General features: G+C 36.4%; 4 protein-coding genes across 7 annotated transcripts; 3 read left to right on the forward strand and 1 right to left on the reverse strand.

The window, feature by feature from the left end:
* The first annotated feature begins 85 nt into the window (after positions 1 to 85).
* On the forward strand, positions 86 to 9,712 carry LOC143463456 (coiled-coil domain-containing protein 60-like). The gene is made up of 16 exons (XM_076961930.1): positions 86 to 462; positions 1,561 to 1,723; positions 2,269 to 2,461; positions 2,566 to 2,696; positions 3,031 to 3,191; positions 3,567 to 3,675; positions 4,003 to 4,173; positions 4,308 to 4,385; positions 4,447 to 4,590; positions 4,801 to 4,917; positions 5,779 to 5,969; positions 6,838 to 7,053; positions 7,310 to 7,475; positions 7,666 to 7,902; positions 8,105 to 8,260; positions 8,529 to 9,712. Exons 2-16 carry the CDS (start codon positions 1,563 to 1,565, stop codon positions 8,836 to 8,838), a joined length of 2,541 nt encoding a protein of 846 aa, XP_076818045.1. The 5' UTR covers positions 86 to 462; positions 1,561 to 1,562; the 3' UTR covers positions 8,839 to 9,712.
* A 794-nt stretch (positions 9,713 to 10,506) lies between these two features.
* Positions 10,507 to 14,155, reverse strand: LOC143463457 (uncharacterized). Of its 2 annotated transcripts, none has more exons than XM_076961931.1 (4): positions 13,966 to 14,155; positions 13,691 to 13,816; positions 12,002 to 12,252; positions 10,507 to 11,718 (listed from the first exon to the last, which is right to left on the reverse strand). In XM_076961931.1, exons 1-4 carry the CDS (start codon positions 13,998 to 14,000, stop codon positions 11,336 to 11,338), a joined length of 795 nt encoding a protein of 264 aa, XP_076818046.1. In that variant the 5' UTR covers positions 14,001 to 14,155; the 3' UTR covers positions 10,507 to 11,335. The 2 variants fall into 2 exon arrangements, with proteins under 2 accessions (XP_076818046.1, XP_076818047.1); XM_076961932.1 differs by having other exon boundaries at positions 13,691 to 13,813; positions 13,966 to 14,154.
* Positions 14,156 to 14,406: 251 nt separating this feature from the next.
* On the forward strand, positions 14,407 to 15,537 carry LOC143463461 (copper chaperone for superoxide dismutase-like). 3 transcript variants are annotated; one of them, XM_076961936.1, is made up of 2 exons: positions 14,407 to 14,761; positions 14,822 to 15,537. In XM_076961936.1, the coding sequence occupies exons 1-2, from the start codon at positions 14,503 to 14,505 to the stop codon at positions 15,283 to 15,285; spliced, it is 723 nt and encodes a 240-aa protein (XP_076818051.1). In that variant the 5' UTR covers positions 14,407 to 14,502; the 3' UTR covers positions 15,286 to 15,537. The 3 variants fall into 3 exon arrangements, with proteins under 3 accessions (XP_076818051.1, XP_076818053.1, XP_076818050.1); XM_076961938.1 differs by having other exon boundaries at positions 14,407 to 14,980; positions 15,063 to 15,203; XM_076961935.1 differs by having other exon boundaries at positions 14,409 to 15,537.
* Positions 15,538 to 16,483: 946 nt separating this feature from the next.
* LOC143463460 (dehydrodolichyl diphosphate synthase complex subunit DHDDS-like) lies at positions 16,484 to 18,372 on the forward strand. The gene has a single exon (XM_076961934.1). The coding sequence runs from the start codon at positions 16,488 to 16,490 to the stop codon at positions 17,370 to 17,372; it is 885 nt and encodes a 294-aa protein (XP_076818049.1). The 5' UTR covers positions 16,484 to 16,487; the 3' UTR covers positions 17,373 to 18,372.
* The last annotated feature ends 225 nt before the right edge of the window (positions 18,373 to 18,597 follow it).

The following is an 18,597-nucleotide window of genomic DNA, read 5'->3' on the forward strand; positions in this document are numbered from 1 at the left end:
GCTTTTCTTTTAAGAATGGTATAATCTTACATTCATTATGTTAATGTTTTTGAATAATGTTAAAATAACCCTATAACCGATTGGTACATTTCAAAGGTTTTGTATCAAAAATAGCTTCGCATAATTTTCGGATTAAGCTAACGAGGAACCTTAGTCAAAAGAAATCATTCGTGGTAGGCTATAAATCGCTTCTACAAAACCTAAGAAAGATGTTTCAAACGACAATTTACGATTCCGATGCCAGCAGAAGCGTTTAAACTTTAGCCGTGAGAACTGTTGCCACTGGCTACGCTGTACAAACAAACTTACGCGCCAAAGCGTTTTTGGAGACTAAAGCATGCGACTCCTTTTGTGGTATGAAAAGCGGACGATGTTGTTTGTGTGAGGCAGTAGGAGTAAAGAGACTTCGTCGGGTTGGTAAAAAAGCTTTAAGAAGTGGGTTTCCAACGCTTTGAAAGGCAGGTAAATACCGGGATGACATGTATAGAATAGATGCTGAAGAGTGTGGACCAGTGCTGAGTGGTTCTCAAACTTTTATAACTCACGACCCAATTTCATGTGTAGAGTTGAAATCGCGGCCCATCTCGATCACACAGATTGCATTTAAGAAAAAGGAAATACATTTCAATATTGTTTACTTTATCTTATGAATTCGTCACATTTTGCATAACATATATTTTCATAGCTCACATTAATGGGACGAATTTTGTTTACTCTCTGGAAGTAGTTTGATACGTGGTTCAGTGCTGGACAAACCACTATCATGTCGCCGTCCTTGTCTAGCTTATTTTTGTTTTTTGTATTAAACTATTGTGGAGAATGCCTGCTTATGGAGATAAGTGGACAGTTAAGAGTTACGACATTAGCAATTTGAGATTTAGTATACAAGTGCACAACCACAAAATGCCTTTGTATACTAGACCCCAGCTACTCAAATTTTGACGTCATCTGATTGTGCACTTGTATGATAGACCCCAATTTGATGCCAGTTTTTGATAGTTCACTGTGCGATTAATACATTTGGCACCAAAATTTGTTCAATAGGTTAATTTTACACCCACTTGATTTGCCGCGTTTGTCTCGAAAAAAAAAATGACATTTCAGTTAGCTATTGCCATTTGTTAATTTTGTTTTTTGAATTCTGAAAAAGATTATGTTTTAAAATTTGCTGTCAGATGAGCTCATGGTCCAATGAAATGCCCTTGGCAACCCAACCCTGAGTTTGAGATCCACTGGTGTAGAGTCTTTCAAAGTCGTAAAAAGCTATTTATCTGATGCGCACTTTTTCTGAAAATACTGAGCTTATACATGCTTGATAAATTTCAAAATTACTGATGATATTTAGTCTATGGTGAAACCATGAAATTATTGTGCCTACGAAGAGCCTATAAAATTAATGTGCCTATAATATATTGTAGGATTATATTGGCCTATAGCTTCCAAATTTGCTGTTTTACATTAATCAATGTTACTACTTAAAAATAATCATTAATGCGTTATGTTGGAAAAAATTGCATGGATTTTATTGCAATGGATTTTATTTGAAACTAAATTTTTTAGATATGTCTCCGTCCATTGAAGATGTACGCAATTACATTGTTATCAAACCCGTGCCAGCATGGAAAGAAGCAACTGACTCTAAACTTTCAGCTCGAAGCTTGCAAAACTATGCTTTGACATTGCCAACCCGATACCAAGTGTTCAAAGCAAATTATGCAAGAAGGTTTGCTTACTTTGTAGCAGGCGTTTCATTAAATGTGAATTCTTACATCAAGTTTGTACATACTTTTTAAAAAAATAAGGCATTTGTAAATGATTATATAGCATTTGCCTTGGCGTATGTCGGGGGAATTTTTTTATAATAGCTATTTTTGTTTACTACTGTATGGGATTCACCCTAAAAAAATGATCTTAGTTTATATCTCTGTGTAACAGACTGGAAATCCTGCAAGTAAAGCTAGATACATGATAATGATTTGACTAGATTTTATGGTGTTTGTGTGTGTGTGTGTGTGTGTGTGTGTGTGTGTGTGGATACCATAGTTTTGCCAAACGTGTGAATATGACTGCTGATAAAAGTTATTTGACCGACTGATATATCTGTTGCACACCTTTACAATCTGGATAGTGCTTAAAATATGACATATCATGCTATACTGTTAAACTCAAACTTGTTAAAAGTTGCTGTTATTGACATAAAATCCATGTACTTGAAGCTCATAATCTGGTTTTTCTTTTGTATTAATATAGTTCATGTACATGTCGCAGATTACAACAAATGAACACACAAGGATACAGTTCTGCATCATGGAAACCATATGAAGAAGTGGGAAAACCATTATACCTCAGCTCCAAAACTTTACTACAAAATTCTCTGGGTCAAATGACAGACAACGCTCAGAAAAAAGACAGACTTGGTGAACAGTCGAAAAAAGACACTGACAAGCCCCACACTGAAAAGGTGGTAATGTCTTAAACTTACACCCATTTGCATATACATATTTCAAAACATGCTAGTGTGTGACTGGCTTAGTCTGGTTTTGCATACATCTAATATCCATTCAGGCAACCTTGAAATTTGGAACAAACACTGCTTCAAAACAGTCCACTGAGCCAGATTCTCCACCAAGTAAAGCCAAAAAAGCAGCCAAATATATATCAACGGCTTCTTTCCTTATGAAGCACAGACAGCATGAGTATGTTGACAGTATTTTTCTATTGCATATACTATTATACAGAGTTCTACAAAAACAAGCTTATGGTCTTACAATCTTATCACCTGTTGTTTAAGACTTATTTATTCTTTTTATAATTTTGCTTTGATACAAAATGTAATAACTTAAGTCTTATTTATGTTACCTGAGTATGTATTAAATGTGTCGTCGTGCATTTTTATACTAGTCAGCATATGTATTCAATTAAATTTCACACATCAACAAAATAAAAATTGCATATGCGATTAAAAGTATGAGATGTTTAAACGTGTACTTCCATGTAGTTTTTGGAAAACTCCAGTTGTACTTTTTTCAGGGATTTGCAAAATATTGTTAAAGACCTTGACGAAGTAAGAGAGACAATGAATTGTGTAAAAATGGGACATGCTTTGTTTCCAATGCTGGAAAATGAACAAAACAAACGTGACAATGCTTTTCTTGTCGACAAGCAAAACCAATTAAGAGATTTGAAGAAAGGTATAAGTATTTCTTTTAGCTTCTTGTCAATTGTCGTAACGTGGGCGTTGAGTGATGATATACAAAACGATTGCACATAAACATCATTACTCTACTAGAGAATTAACTTCGCAAAGGCTTAGATGTATTTTACACGGGGATCACAGGGGTTGTTAGTTCAATGAAGTAAAGCAAAGATTTGCAGAACTGAAATAGTTTCCTGAATCAAAATGGTTGGCTTCGATGTCACATATTTCTTTAACCCTTCCCCAATTCCCCCATCAATTATTATCGAAGGCTTAAATTCTTTTCCCGTGTTTACTTTAACTGGCCAAACACGCCCCGAGATTGTGTTTAGTCGGCTCGGGTTTCCATTGTCTGCTTTTTATCGAACAGGAATGCAAATTCAAAGCGTTGCCGATGACGTCATTGGTGAGAAGGAGGACGAAGAACTGAAGCAACGACGCCCGTCGTCCAGGCAAATGTCGCTCAGACGAGCTGGCAGGTAATAGTTATAATAGCCTCAACGAATCATCAAGTAAAAACAAGTGCGAAAGGCCTTCTGTTACAAAAATGGAAAACATTGATATAGATGTGATTGTCCGCAAAGACGACTCCATACGATGTTGTATCAGCTTTACCATTGCATTTTCTATTTGTTAGTACTATAGTAGGCATGTCAACTTTTATGCCTGTCTTTTAAAATTGATAATTTTCCTGTTTCAGCACTGCAGTGCGACGTGCGTTGCCATATCTACTCACGCAATGCGAAAGGTTCTCCGGCGGTACGTTGGATTAACAGTGTCAATTGACTTATATCGTTGTTTTCCAGTCGAGCATCAAATATTACCTCAATCAGTGCTGTTTCGGCACCTTCGCCAGCCCCAGGTATGGTTGCTCAAAAGGCGGAAGTAAAAAAGACTTTGGCGGACCAGGCCCGTCCTTATACTCCCGTGCACTCGAATATTAACGTCTCTATTGAGTCGGACAACTTGCACTTCGGGTAAGACAAAAATTGTGTTGTAGATTACTTTGAAAACGACTTTGAAATACGATGTATGATATTTGGTGCAACTTATAGCAATATGGTGGAGGGGGTTTATTTCTAGCGAACGCCGTGTTACTTGTATATTACAGCATTTGGAAGCAGTTGTGCGTCCTACATTGGATTTTAGAAGCTTGCAAGTTGGAAGCGAGTGGCGACTCTCACCATCAGTATGTTTGTGACATGAATTGCTTTTTTATTTTTTTATGAACGATTCTCTTCTTCTTGCAGCAAAGTTATGATCCCATTGTCCAATTGCTGGGATGAAAAAAATCCCGGAGGAAGGACCAGGGATTCAAGAATCGTACTCCAGGAGAAGAGGAACAACAGCAAATGGATAAAATTTACCAAAAATCCATCCAACAAAATGCCGAGGTCCACTTAATTTTAAAAACACTATTTACTAGCACGGTGACACTTGAACCGAAAATTCAAAATTATTATTTAATTATGTTGGTTATGTGCAGTATTTACTGTTAATTATACTGCAAGTATTGTCGGACCTTGGTATTAGATGTTTTAAGCTTGGACAGTAAAGTAAAATACTCGTCAGTTTTCACAAAGCTTTTTGTCATACACTTACAGGAGTAAATCCCGACGAAAAATCACCACATATCCGTCACATCAAACTGGTATTCGTCGAAATGCAAGTTACGCGAGTGAACTGGGATCTTATCAGGGCGAATCGTCGGCAAGACAAAGGTAGAAAACTGTCAAGAAATAGAGCTATGTGTCGATGAAACTGGATGTAATACGCGTCACAAAATCCGTATGCGATATGTATGTATCGGAACATCTGCGTATACACAGCAGGGCCGGACTTAGCAAGCGCGAGGCCCAATACAAGAACCATGGCGGGACTTCTTGCCCATTCTGAATAACTTAATGTAATAATAACGTTAACCAAATGTTACCTCTTTGCTTCGTGGTATCTTATCAACAAAACATTGTCTTTCGAGAACCAATTGTGAAATAACACTGCGATTTACGCAATATAAAAGCTAAATTGTTAGTTTTGTTTTTGGGCGAAGTAGGGCGTGGCCCGGAAAAGCGCGTGGCCCAACACAGTCGCATCGCTCGCATTGGCACCAGGCCCTACCAGCAGAAACTCGCGTTAACTCGATTTCATCGATTTTCTCGATTATTCGAAACTTCGTTTAAGTCAGCCAGTAATCTGTAGACATGGCCGAGGATACTTAGAGCTATCATATCACAGTTGACCATTACCGCTGCTACGGTCAACGCCATAGTCACGTTGTACAGTAATGCTTTTATATCAAACAAATTTTTATCTCTCCTATGAAAACCATCCTCATCACAGGTTTATTGATTACTAGAAGTCAATTTATTATCGCCCAGTCACATTTTCGTGGAAATGTGCTGTTATTTTACGAACTCTGAATAACTCAAAGTTATACATAACTGATCCGTTCGGCTTCAAGTTAACCAGCTTCCGCTGCATATAACGCTAATAAATATAAACACCAGCGTTTATTTTGCTTCTTTGTTCTTTTTGTTTATTTACTTGTTTTTATTCTTGTTCTTCCCTTTTTATTTATTCAGAATTTCAAGACCACCATCTGCGCGTTCCGTTACACTCAACATCTTTCAACAACTGGAGACGCAGGATCAGAGCATTGAGGATTACACTGGCGAGTATGTGGGCTTAATCCGTCCATCCAGACCGTCCAGCCCAGGTCAATCGTCGATTGCCACGACAGTGGTCGGTGGGACCGTGGCGGGCAGTGACATAGGTATGTTCAGCAAAGCTATAGGCCAGTGTTTCTTAACGTGGGACCCGGCGAAATTTTGGCGGAGCTTGGCAAAAGTTTGGTGGAGTGTTTGAATGTAAATTTAACGAAGACATATGTGAACACTTTTTGCAACTTTCACTTTAAAATTGGGCGAGAATGCAACTGTACCTGTTAAATAGTGTCCTTAGGAGAAAGGCCATCCCCCACTCCTCATGAACCCGATTGTTTTATATGTTTGGAGGCCATACGCTTTTTTCATCTTTACTCCTTTCCCTTCATCGCATTCCCTTGTTTGCGACCACTTATCCGCTATAATATAACTGAGAAAAACATGCAATAAGTGAGTATATGACGTTTCAAAATCGTTTTATACGGCGATTCAAAATTATTTATCATAAATAGCTAGTTTTTGTACGTATGAATAAGAGATACATATTTTATATCGAGGCGTTCTAAAGCCGATTGTGAGACATAAAAATCCAAAATTTTTGCACTTTGTACATTTTGAGGGAGGTGCCATGTGGGTAAAAGTAGGGGATATAAATTCAGCTTTCACAAACGTTTGGCCGCCCCTCGGCTTAAACGTAGCACTAAATACACCACTGATGGTGGGGCGAACAACGTTTTTGAAAGTAAAAGTGGGGCCTGAGACAAGAAAGGTTGAGAAACACTGCTGTGGAATTTTGTTTTAATAATGATATACCATGGATTTAGTTGTTATAACCTTTTGTCATGTAATCGTAAACGTGTTAAAATTCATAAATTGCGGCAATGATGCAGTATTTAATAGTAAACGAGATGCTGTGCCGCCGTAATAACTTGCTAAATTTGGTTTGAAATTATTAAATCAAATTCTTAACATTGAAAGGCGATGACGATAATGGAACTGACGTCATTGATGGCAGCGAAGCAGAGCGCAGATATCCCCAGGAAGACTTTCTTAATGAAAAGGACTACCACGAACATTTGAAGAAGCTTCTCTCTACTGTTAAAGAGAGCGTGGACAACGAGATGCAGAAGCGGGAAAAGACAGCTTATGTTGTCGCCAAGGTCAACAACCGGCTGCCGATGTCTGTCTATGATTGTAAGTACTACCGCGCATGCTTTCGCTTTGTCTGTTACACGATGCGCGTTTTTATTGTCAAAGTTTTTTCATTGGAAACAGCTTACGGCGAAATTCATACTATTCGTTTATTGTTGCAACGTACGTGCCTTTTATGATTTGCCTGAGATTTTTATCTCACAAGCGACCAACCTAAACACTTCGTTATGCGTTCTGTAGTGAGTAACAAATCTATGCTATCAAGATTCCAAATGTAAAAAATACACATTTCTTTAAGGGTCTCGGAGTAGTTATTTCAAAATCGGCAAGAAAGAAGTAAATATCTCAAAGATCGTTGTACCGGCGGCCACCCCGGTAACCGATTACAGCGAAGTAAAACCTGTTAAGAATTCTCTTTCAACAACGCGAATTCGTCCCCACACGGCCGCCGTTGCACGCAGAAGGTAAATTTAATGAAGATTATACGGTACTTTCTCTGGTAACGGTCGACATTAACAACGATTAAACGGTTTAGCAGTTTCTCTTTCATCTCGGTAGGTACAATAATTACATCACCGTTAAATAGATTTATGCAGTCAACATTCATTTATCCAATCATATTGCGTATTGCAATAATTTATGACAATTTTTCAGAGACTCTATCCAAAACTCTGTTGAATCAGGACCTGTGCGGCCTGGTTCGGCTTTTCTTGCTTCAAAGCCAAAACCGAAGCGACCGATGAGTTCACCGGCAAAGCTTGCCTCTCAGTTCACTTTCAAATTTTCGAGTGAAGAAAAAGAGAAAAATTTGGGCCAGATCCGCGAGAAATTTGACGAAATCAACGACTCGAAAGCTTTGCAACTTCATAATCAACTTACAAGTCTCGATATGTGCGATGTTTATCTTTTTTGTTTTGTGCTTACCCGCTTGACATTTTACATCTAGTTTCTACTAAATCAACTTTCTGTTAATATTTTTCTAATGCTACCAGTACCAATATACATTTGTTACACAATACAATGGAAGTTGGTTTACTCAACTTCGTTTAATTTTTTGGATAACTTAAAGCAAAACAACTCAATGATATTTTAGGCGGAGAAAGAAACGCATGAGAGTGAAGTTCGACACTTTGAGCATGACAAGCAGCATGCAGAGAGACCTGAGAGGAATGAGAGAAGCTGCAATCATGACCTTGAAGGAAGAGAAAGAATCAAAAAAAAAGAGGTCGAATCTGATCACTTGTGATTGGTTAGTAAACTTGCAAAAAACCTTCATTTTTCTATTTATAAGGTTTGTAATTTTTTATCATAGTTTGCCAACAAAAGAATTCAAAATTGAAAAAATGTGTAATTTGCGTTTTTTATTTTTCTGCATGATACTGATTCATACTACAGTGCGCAGTAAATACTACAAAATAACATTTTTACCTTTTCAGTAGGCCGTGTATAGTACAACAAAAGTAAAACACGGAAATATTCTAATTCCGATTTTAAAGCAATTTTCTATCTATTTTCAGGTATAGCACTTTGACGGAACATCTTCCTTACGATGTACACAATGACGAAAATTGTAATGTTATCCTGGAAAAACTGGGTATGTTAGGTATTGAAATGGCACAAAGCATGTATCGTGTCACACCTGACGCGTTCCTTAGTGCCTTGCGGGGTCTGAGACCGTGGGAACTTTGCTCTCCGGATGTTAGTGGAGCTGTGGAGTTCATTCGGAAGCATGTAGCGAAAATGGATGAAGCTGAATTTGATGAATGGAGAAATTCAAGAATTAACCAGACAGACCCGATAATGGGGAGTGACAGCAAGATAAAATGAGATTTTAACATAACGCGCGTTGTATTGCAGTGGAAAAAGTCTTTGTTGTGAAAAGTGTTCATGAACAATTCATTCTTTCGTCCAGTTACACGCAGTTACGCATATTAATTTACTATAACATGGTTGCTTTTGCAGCAGCGTAGTTTCAAATACCAAACTGTGTATTGTGTGACAGTGTGGTCTTTCATTTAGAACAAATTTTGATTTTTTTCTTTAATATCTTTCGCTGTAGCTACCATGCACGTTATAAACTGTATTGTTACCTTGTTACCTTTACTCAATCCATCCATTAATTATATTGAACTTGTTCACTGTGGGTATATTTTAACCTTTATGCAAAAACGTCTGACTGTTGTTTGTGAGCTAGAATATTTCATTCCAAACAATGGCGTTGGTGTTTTAGTTTCTGTAATCTCTTTACCTAAATTTATTTTCACAATGATTGTAAAGTATATGCCGAACTAAGTTAATGAAGTGTGTGGCAGTGTTTACCGAAGCAGAATTGATGAGTATTTATCTTCCACAACTCTCCCTTATCTTACTGTGACAGTTTCTCATGTTCCTATTTCATTCCTGGTACAAATATTTGCAGTAGCATGTGTATCTTTTTAATTTTGTTTTCACTGTGGGGTTATGTCTATTTGTCTAGATCTAACAGTATTAGCTTGTGAATCTTTTTAATAGTCCGCCCAACTAGCGCAATTATGTTTCTTACTTAGCGCTGTTATTGTGACATATCGTAGTGATATTCTCCAACACTTTATTCGCTGAATCACATTTCAGTAATACATTGCATTGCACTTATTTCGTGAGCAATCTGTTCATTAATTATTGTCAGATGCTGCTGAAAATAGAGCACTGAATTTAAGCTCTTCAAAGTAACTCATTTTTTTATTGTACTAAGAAGTTTCAAATTTGGTGACTAGTAAAAAGTCACAACTAGGTTATGGTGGTCTGTGAAAAATTACTAAGGAACCATAACATTGTATTTTTCTTTCAAGCTTTTTAGTTAAGTTGTTGTTTGCTGTCTACTTGTAAAATTATGTTGTTCTCAAAATCAAAATAAGGAATAATTTTCTTTCGAGCCAAAGATCCCATGCCTACCAAAGCATAGGGACATTAATATGATGGGTCTACGATAAAAATGTCTGTTGTGCAAATGTCAGACACTTTTTAATAAATGCAGCATATATCAAAATCAAGTACAAGGCTCAGCTGATGAAATACAGAGCCTTATTTCTGCCAACGTTTCATTAACCCATTTGGGTTTAGCTTCACCAGGGCAATGAGAAAGGAATTTAAAAATTGCGAAAAGTGAACTACGAGTGCTAGGTTACAACTTGCTGCATTGCATAGTTGATATCATTAGGCCTGGTGGCAACCATAGTATAATATTATCTAATCTTATGTTTATCAAATATGGAAGTTTAGCACGTGACATCGTCATAAACGTTGCGCTTTTGAAATAACTTCAAAACTATGAACGGCATGCTATTAAGTGTTATAATAATTAATTTCACAGCTTAGTAGGCTTTACAGTGAGTGTCAGCTAGGTGAAGAACGTATGTAACAATTGAGTATTGACTCATTATACAGCCTACCTCAGCGGCTTAGAATTGTTCGACAATCCAACCATAAACCCAAAAGATTACTTATAAACGGCAAAAACATATTGACTACTTGTATTCTGAAGACAAACGTTTCTCAACTGCAAACATATAAAATTTTAAAAGCATTACAATAAAGCATAAACAAGTGTACAAGCAAATACAGATGCAATGTCAGTTATTTAAACGGATTATTGTAACAACGTTAAAAAGCTCTTTGTCTTTCCAATGTCTATTTACAATATACACAATACATTTGTACCTACTATATACCATATACAGTACAATATGTTAAAAACATTTGCAAAAAAAAACAAAGCACTTTTATATCAATAACTTTTGCTTGCAGTGATATAATCTTATGCATTTTTAATCTATAAATACAATTGACAACATTGCAGAGTTGCATAGGTTCAAGCAGTGGCATTCTATAAATTAAAATGTGTGAAACGACATTGATTAGTCACACATCAAATTGAGACTAACTGACTGTTATTTATAACATAAAATTTTTATACTATAGAAGACAAATAGAATTTTGCAAAAACGCAGTTTAACCATCTAGTCATAACTGAAGTGCCAACATTAGTGACTATTAAAATTGGTAAAATGAAAAATATTCCAACACTATAAAAAGTGCATTTACAGCTATAAAATTATGCATAAAACAACCAATTGGTATGCATTCAAGCATGTCAGCTTGATGATCGTGAATAGTACAAATAAGCATTTTAATAAAAGCTTTTACGAGCAGACCAATAAAATATGGATGTAAACCGTAACTTGCTTGTTTCCTCATGGCCAGGCATCGAATATCTATAAGGTTGTTAATGACACATTTTGCTTTTCGTCATATACACAACTACTTACATAGAAATAATAAAAACTTCTCACTTGATGCCATTATGATAACTTGATTTGGATAGGGAAGCATTCTGCAATTTTGTGATATGTTCAAAAATTTTGACGGCTGGTCCAAGTTTTAGTGACAAGCCAGCGATAACATCAGCCCTACGTAATAGCAGAAGTGATCTTCCATCTATTTCCTCTCTTGTAAAAACTGAAGCTTGTTCGGAAAAACCAAGACTTTTAAAATATTCAGCAACTTCATTGGCAGTCCAATCAGCTGAATTAGGAATGACATTATCATAAATTGATATTCGATTGTAATTTTGAGCAATGTTTGATGAATGATTGCTGGATGTTGCATCGTTGCCAGTAGCATTGCTTGAATCATCTGACTGTACATCATTTGCCTTTTTGCTAACCATGTCTGTCAGAAAATAAAAAGTCTTTGGAAAGTCTGGTTATAAAATTACCCAAATCAGAGAAAAATAAGACTGCTCTGTTACATCTATGGCAGATATTAAGGTTGTAAATCTTTCATTTATTAAAAAATGCAGGGTACAATGTGCGAGAAATAAATGAGCAGGTACTGATTAACTACACAAATCTTACAATGTTCATTGCCCACACGTGGAGTGATGTCGATTAACAGTGCTTGTGTGTGTACTCAATGAAACATCTCTTGTTATTTACAGAAGTTTGTTACTTACCAGGTAGCCCAATAGAACCTTCCCAGCCATTCAAGTCTAGGTCTTCATCTATGCATGAGCTGCATATCCATTTCCCTTCTGGTTTATCATCAACTTCAGGACTGTGACATTTCATATGGTAAGCCTTGTCACAAGCATCGCAAAACAAAATGCTAGCCCCATCTCGTGATGAGCAACATACCGAACAAGTCTTGCACTCTACACATTGCCAAGGATAGGATGAAGCCTTGGCAGCCAACGCTTTGGAATACCTAGAAAATAAATTATAACACAAGTTAGGGTCATTTCATTATAATAGAAACAAAAATTTCAACTTTAAACAAAAATTTCAACATATTATATATATGTTATATTACAATATTATAACTATACAGTACCAACAATCATATTACAAAAATTGAAGGAAAATGAAGAAGAAGGGCATATATATTTGGACTTTTTGACTTATTTTTCTAACTCTTTCATGAAAAACTTTGCAAGCTTAAATTATTACATACAGTAGTTCATAAAATAATGATTTAAAAAAGTTTGTGGCATGCCTTCGTACTAAACTTTTAACCTCTATTTACATTTACATGCATAATTTCTTGGCAAAAACTGAAATTGTAAACTTTTTTGTTTAGCCAGCTTGGGATTTGTTTACCAATAATATTATTTAATGACATACTTTATGTCATCATGCATTTGGTGACAACCCATTTTAAACAAAAAAAAACTTGCACTTCTAAACAACCTAAAGATCGGTGATCACTGATCGGTATAGTATCCTGCTATTAGTGACGCGGTGTGGTTGCTGATTAGCGATTTAGAGAGGCAGGGTCATATTTTATTGTTTACGTCATTGTGTATGGGGGAACCAAAAATAAAATGCTAAACAATATAGCATGAGGAAACAAAAATTAACACATCCACCAGCAAAAATTAGTGAAAAAAAAAACAGCAAACCCGAAAGGCTTAGAACGTGCAAGAATAAAGTAACCAAATGATAAAGACGAACAATGGTTAGCACGGCCATTAAACCCAACATACAATAAATAAATAAATGAATGATGGAATGTGCTTGAACACGCCACTAGCTTGAAGAAAAATAAAGTGATTGATAGATGAAATATGTTTAAAACATTTCCAACGGCAAGACAATGCTCACAAACGTATGTAATAATTCATATAAAGTTGGATACCGAGATAGTACGGTAACTACGTTACACAAATAAGCTGATAAAACAAGACTTGTAAAGATACACTTAGTGACATTGTAGTAATTATAAGTATGCCTGTTATTATTGTGCAGGAGCCTGCTGTTGTCAAATAGCACCCTATTATTGTTTACTGCTCAGTAATGGGCAGGGTGCTATTGGAAAATAGCAGGCTGCACCACCAGTTCTTTTGGTTACGACCCCGCCTCCAAGGTTGCCCTAGATTCTGTAAGAAACAGAAAATTTTGCTTTTTGTGTGCGAACTATTTAATGCAGTTAATGGCAAGAAATAAACGACCTTTATATAAAATGGTACTTTATTGTTACATCGCACATTCGAGAGACAACAGAATTTCCGTGTGCATTACAAACTTAACAATCGGTCCTGTAGTGAATAAGTGGTGGCAAACACTAAAAATACCAATAACTGTTAGAAGCACATTGGTTACCCTAAAAATATGCATTACAAAAAATAAGCTAATTTTCACTTTACTTCATACAACTGGGATGGGCTTTTGCATCACAATCTTTGCAAAAAAGCATTTCTTCATACACTCCATGCTTGTTGCTTGCTGACGTTCCCAAGCAAAAATCACACAAAGCTGTATGTCTAGATCTGCTAACAATACAAAGTTTTCATTGCCACACATTTTTCACTTACAAAGTGCAAATCATTAATACCGTAATGCTTGAAGCACTTGCTAGGCTTAAGCTATCATTATTCCGAACCTAATATAGCAGTATATTATCGCACAAAGCATAAGCTACCTGTTTGTTTTTGAGACATCTGGTAGAGTCTTCATAATTATAGCAGAACATGAAGATAATAAAAACAAGTTTATAAAAATAACCGCGATGCCAAGTATGGCCCCGTAAACCACACAGTTGCAACAAAGGCCATCCTACTACACAATCAATAAGACAATGATGTGAAGTTAGACAAAAATGATTTTCAGCTGCTGCGCAATTGCGTGTTCCTCTTACAATTTTCCACTTTAAAAATCCTGCAAGAGTTTTAAAAATTGTGATCACTAGCAAAAAACATTCATTTAGACACCTGGCGTAAGTTGAAATTTTATGCGATTATAGCATTTATAATAAAGTATTAGCGTCAATTTTAATTTGCTATTATATAAAAGAACTGACAATAACCAATTTGAAAATATTCACGTCACTAAAGAGCGCTAACGAGGCCAACATTGAAGATGTAAAAAGGTCTAAAAGTTCAACAGCCGACGTCATTTTTGATGCAGTGGCAAAATATTAGCAAAGTTCACCTGTGCCTATATTCTCTGTGCCGCAAAAATGGATGCGAAGCCTCGCATGGAATTTGCTGTGGACATGAAATGCGACTCTTGTGCAGACATCGTGAAAAATGCTTTAAAGACGAGAGATGTAGAAGTGGTAATGCTTGATGTTAAAAAGCAGCTGCTTGTTGTAGAAAGTCAACTCTCTTTTAAAGAAATACTAACGTTAATTGAAGACACCGGAAAACGTGCAGTGTTAATGGGCTATGGGTCAAATGTTTCCAGTAGCTTGGGCGCTGCAGTTGCTGAAATTTCTGGTAATAATGTAAATGGTGTCGTCAGAATAGTGCAACTTGCTAACAACAATTGTCTCATAGAAGGTACAATTGACGGCCTCACACCTGGCAAACATGGATTAAATGTCCATGAGTATGGTGATTTATCTGATGGATGTCGAAGTTGTGGAAATCACTTCAATCCACACAACTTCGGACATGGTGGTATAAATAGCGAAGAGAGACATGTTGGTGACCTTGGTAATATCTCAGCTCAAATAAACGGAAGGTCAAGTTTTCGATTGTTAGATTCTAGGATTAATGTCTGGGATATTATCGGTAGGTCCTTGGTAGTTCATGAAAAAGAAGATGATCTTGGTTCTGGCCAAAATGAAAGATCCAAGGTCGATGGGAATTCTGGACCTGGTATAGCTTGCGGTATTATTGCTCGCTCTTCAGGGTTATTTCAAAATGCAAAGCGACTCTGCACATGTGATGGTGTGCCGCTTTGGGATGAAAGGGAAGTACCCATTGTTGGCAAGGAAAGAACGAGACAGAAGCTGTAATTAAAAATGTAGGGATTTTTGACAAATGTCATAATTTGTTGAAGTTGTTTACCCGACCGACCTAACTTCTTCCTTTTTTACTATTGTTATAATGGTTTGAAATTTACTGTCTATTGACATTGTTCATTTAATTATTTTAAAGTTGAGAAGATTTGTAGTATTCTTTGGACTGTTCTTGAATATGTTTTGCTTTCATTGTAAACATTTTTAGGTACTGTTACCCTTACCATTAATTAATAAACATTTGGTGTATATATTTGTATACTTAAGTCATATCATGTAGGCATAATAACTTGGTCAGCAAATTTCTTTAAAGTTTTAAAATAATATACCATGTACAAATAACGTGTTTTACTTCATGCTGCCTTGCAGAAGTTTTACTTAAAGTTTAGAAGAGGGTAAATGATAAGTTCGTTAATGAATTAATTATTTAACATTTATGCCATATACTTGCTGTTCAATGATTGAATTATGGCCTAGCTTTATATACATAACAGAGTTTGCTCCACTGTTAGTCGGTTACTCTAAAAGGCTATTGATATCACTGTTGCCTGTTTTCCATGTCCACTTTTCAGGCCTAGTACTAGGCCTTACATTCCACATATGGAAGTGATGCAATGTACGCAAGCCAAATGCTAGGCCCGAATTGTGTCGTCATAGGGCCTAGGTTGCTCAACAGCAAGGCCTAGTATTCATGGCCAAGCCATAGGGCAAGTTCAGATCATTAGACATCTGGACATCTCCAAGCCTCTTCTTGACATGGAAATGGGGTATCTGTTGGACAATTATGTACTTTAGTTTAATTATGAAGCATTTTATAAGTGGAAATATGTAGCTTGTGATGTAAACCGTTTGTGCCCTCATGAGATATACTTCTACGTAGGGCTTATAGTTTTGTTTGTTTTTCAACTCTGCCATGTCATATAGCAATTTTTGGCATCGATATATATGACTTAAACTTTCATTCTGCTGCTTAGATTTCATTAAAGTTGGGCATAGTTGAGAATTTCTATGAGTTGAGAAGTTGCACTTTTAAGTTAACAGTGTAATGGAACAAGTTGTCGCAATCATTTTAATTTAATTTTTTTTTCGTGTAATTACAGATCCTTCGGTTGTTAAAGATTTCTTGAAATCATATCTGTTGCACCGTAACAAGTTTTTAAGTGGAATAACCCTTCGCGAAGCATTGCCCAAGAACAGTAATGGCTTTAATAGCTAAAGAAAAGGAGTTTGAACGTTCTTGGTGGGAAAAGTATCTTTCTGGTATTCTTCAACAGGGTCCCATCCCCAACCATGTTGCATTTATTATGGATGGAAATAGAAGATTTGCTGCCAAAAAGCATGTTGAGCGGATTGAAGGCCACAGAAAAGGTTTTGATAAATTAGCTGAAATGTTAAGATGGTGTCAAGACCTTGATATTTCTGAGGTAACTTTGTATGCATTCAGTGCCGAAAACTTTAAACGTTCAAAAGAGGAGGTGGACAGTTTGATGGAGTTAGCTAGGAGCAAGTTTGCTCAGATACTTGAGGAACAAGATCGTCTAAAGGAACATGGTGTTAGGATTTCGATAATTGGAGAGCTGCATTTGCTTCCACAGGACTTACAAGAGCTTGCGTATAAATTGATGGAATGCACAAGGAACAACAACAAGTGTAGGCTAAATGTTTGTGTCGCTTATACTTCACGTCACGAAATGACACAAGCAGTAAGAGACATCACATGGGGATTGGAGCATGGTCTTATCGAGAAGTCTGACATCTCAGAGCAACTATTTGAAAAAGCTTTGCAGATAAGCAGTGTTGATGTCCTGGTACGGACGTCTGGTGAGATCAGGCTGAGTGATTTTCTGCTTTGGCAGAGTTCATCTTCGTATCTGTCCTTTCTCAATGTCTTATGGCCTGAATTAACTATTTGGGACTTTTATTGGTCTGTTTTACAATATCAGAGGTGTTACAAGTCAATCAAAAAGCAACAGATAGCCACAGAATTAAATACAGCATTGACTGATACTTCTTCAGTGAAAAGGATGAACAATTTTATCAATAGTTTATGTGCTAAACGTGACTGCTTTACTGAGTGCGTTTAAGTTTTGTGTGTTTGTGATGTACTATACATACTTCATTACAGATTTATTTATATAACTTGCTGTGATAAACTGATAATGATGTGATAAAATACAGTAATTGCTTTTCTTTTTTAACCATAATCTGGCAATCAATACAATACAAACGTACAATTTCTTTCTGTAGCAAGAAAACCTCTTAGAATACATATACAGTCCGACCTCGTTAATCCGGACCACTTTGTTTCGTCATAAAATGTTGGCTTAACGGGGTATCCGGATTATTGGAAAGCGAAAAATCAATCAATCTTGCAAATGTAGCACTGTGTTCAAAAAGCAGTACGCACCTTACTCCAATTTAAAGTATGCGTAGGAGTTTAAAAATGCAACATTATTGCACTTTTCACTAAAAGTGAAAATGCAACATTATTATGCGTAGATAATCGGCTATTGTGTTCGTCAACAAACTACTGTATCTAGGACAATCGTGAATCATTTTCTCTTCACTCTTAATAATCCGGTTTATCGGATTTTATTGCTATTTATTTAGCACAATTGTTCCAAAACTTTTGTGCCGAAGTCGGACAGCGGAGTTTGCGGATTAAAGGGGTGAAATACATAGGAAAAAATCCGTTCCCGGCAGTTTTGTGTCAGATAACTGGGATTCCGGTTGTTCGGGGTTCGAATTAACGAGGTCCCACTGTATATATATATGTGTGTTTGCTTATGCAGTTTTCACATGCATTAGGTCAGTTATATATATATTTTTTGGTTTGTGCAATTTTCATGTAACTCTGTCTTGTTTAGTTTGTTAAATATTGAATTGCCACAGCGATGCTGTATGTTTTTAGGAATTTTTTATTGTGTTTGTTGAAAATATCTCTAGTTTTCTTGTAGAAACTAGTAATAACCACAGACGCAAGCTTAGTACTAACTAAGTTATAAATAAAGCGCAAGTTCTTTATCAAATCAATTTTAACATTTCATATTACTCATATCAGCTCTTGTGGTTTGCTCTTTTAAGGATTCTAGGTTTGTAATACTTTTCAGAAATAAGTTGAGTTACCTGTGCTGGTATGTTGATGGCTGCCAGACTAGGTCGAGGGATATCTGTGTTACGCTGCTTGCGCAGTGGAATCCAGTTACCCTCTGCTTTGAAGCCACAAGTTCACAACAAGATCATTCTTCGACAAGGAGGAACCAGTCGGATTGGATATAGATGTGCTCCTCCTGATGATCCGATTATTGA

The sequence above is a fragment of the Clavelina lepadiformis genome, chromosome 6 (assembly GCF_947623445.1).
Source record: "Clavelina lepadiformis chromosome 6, kaClaLepa1.1, whole genome shotgun sequence".
Lineage (NCBI taxonomy): Eukaryota > Metazoa > Chordata > Ascidiacea > Aplousobranchia > Clavelinidae > Clavelina > Clavelina lepadiformis.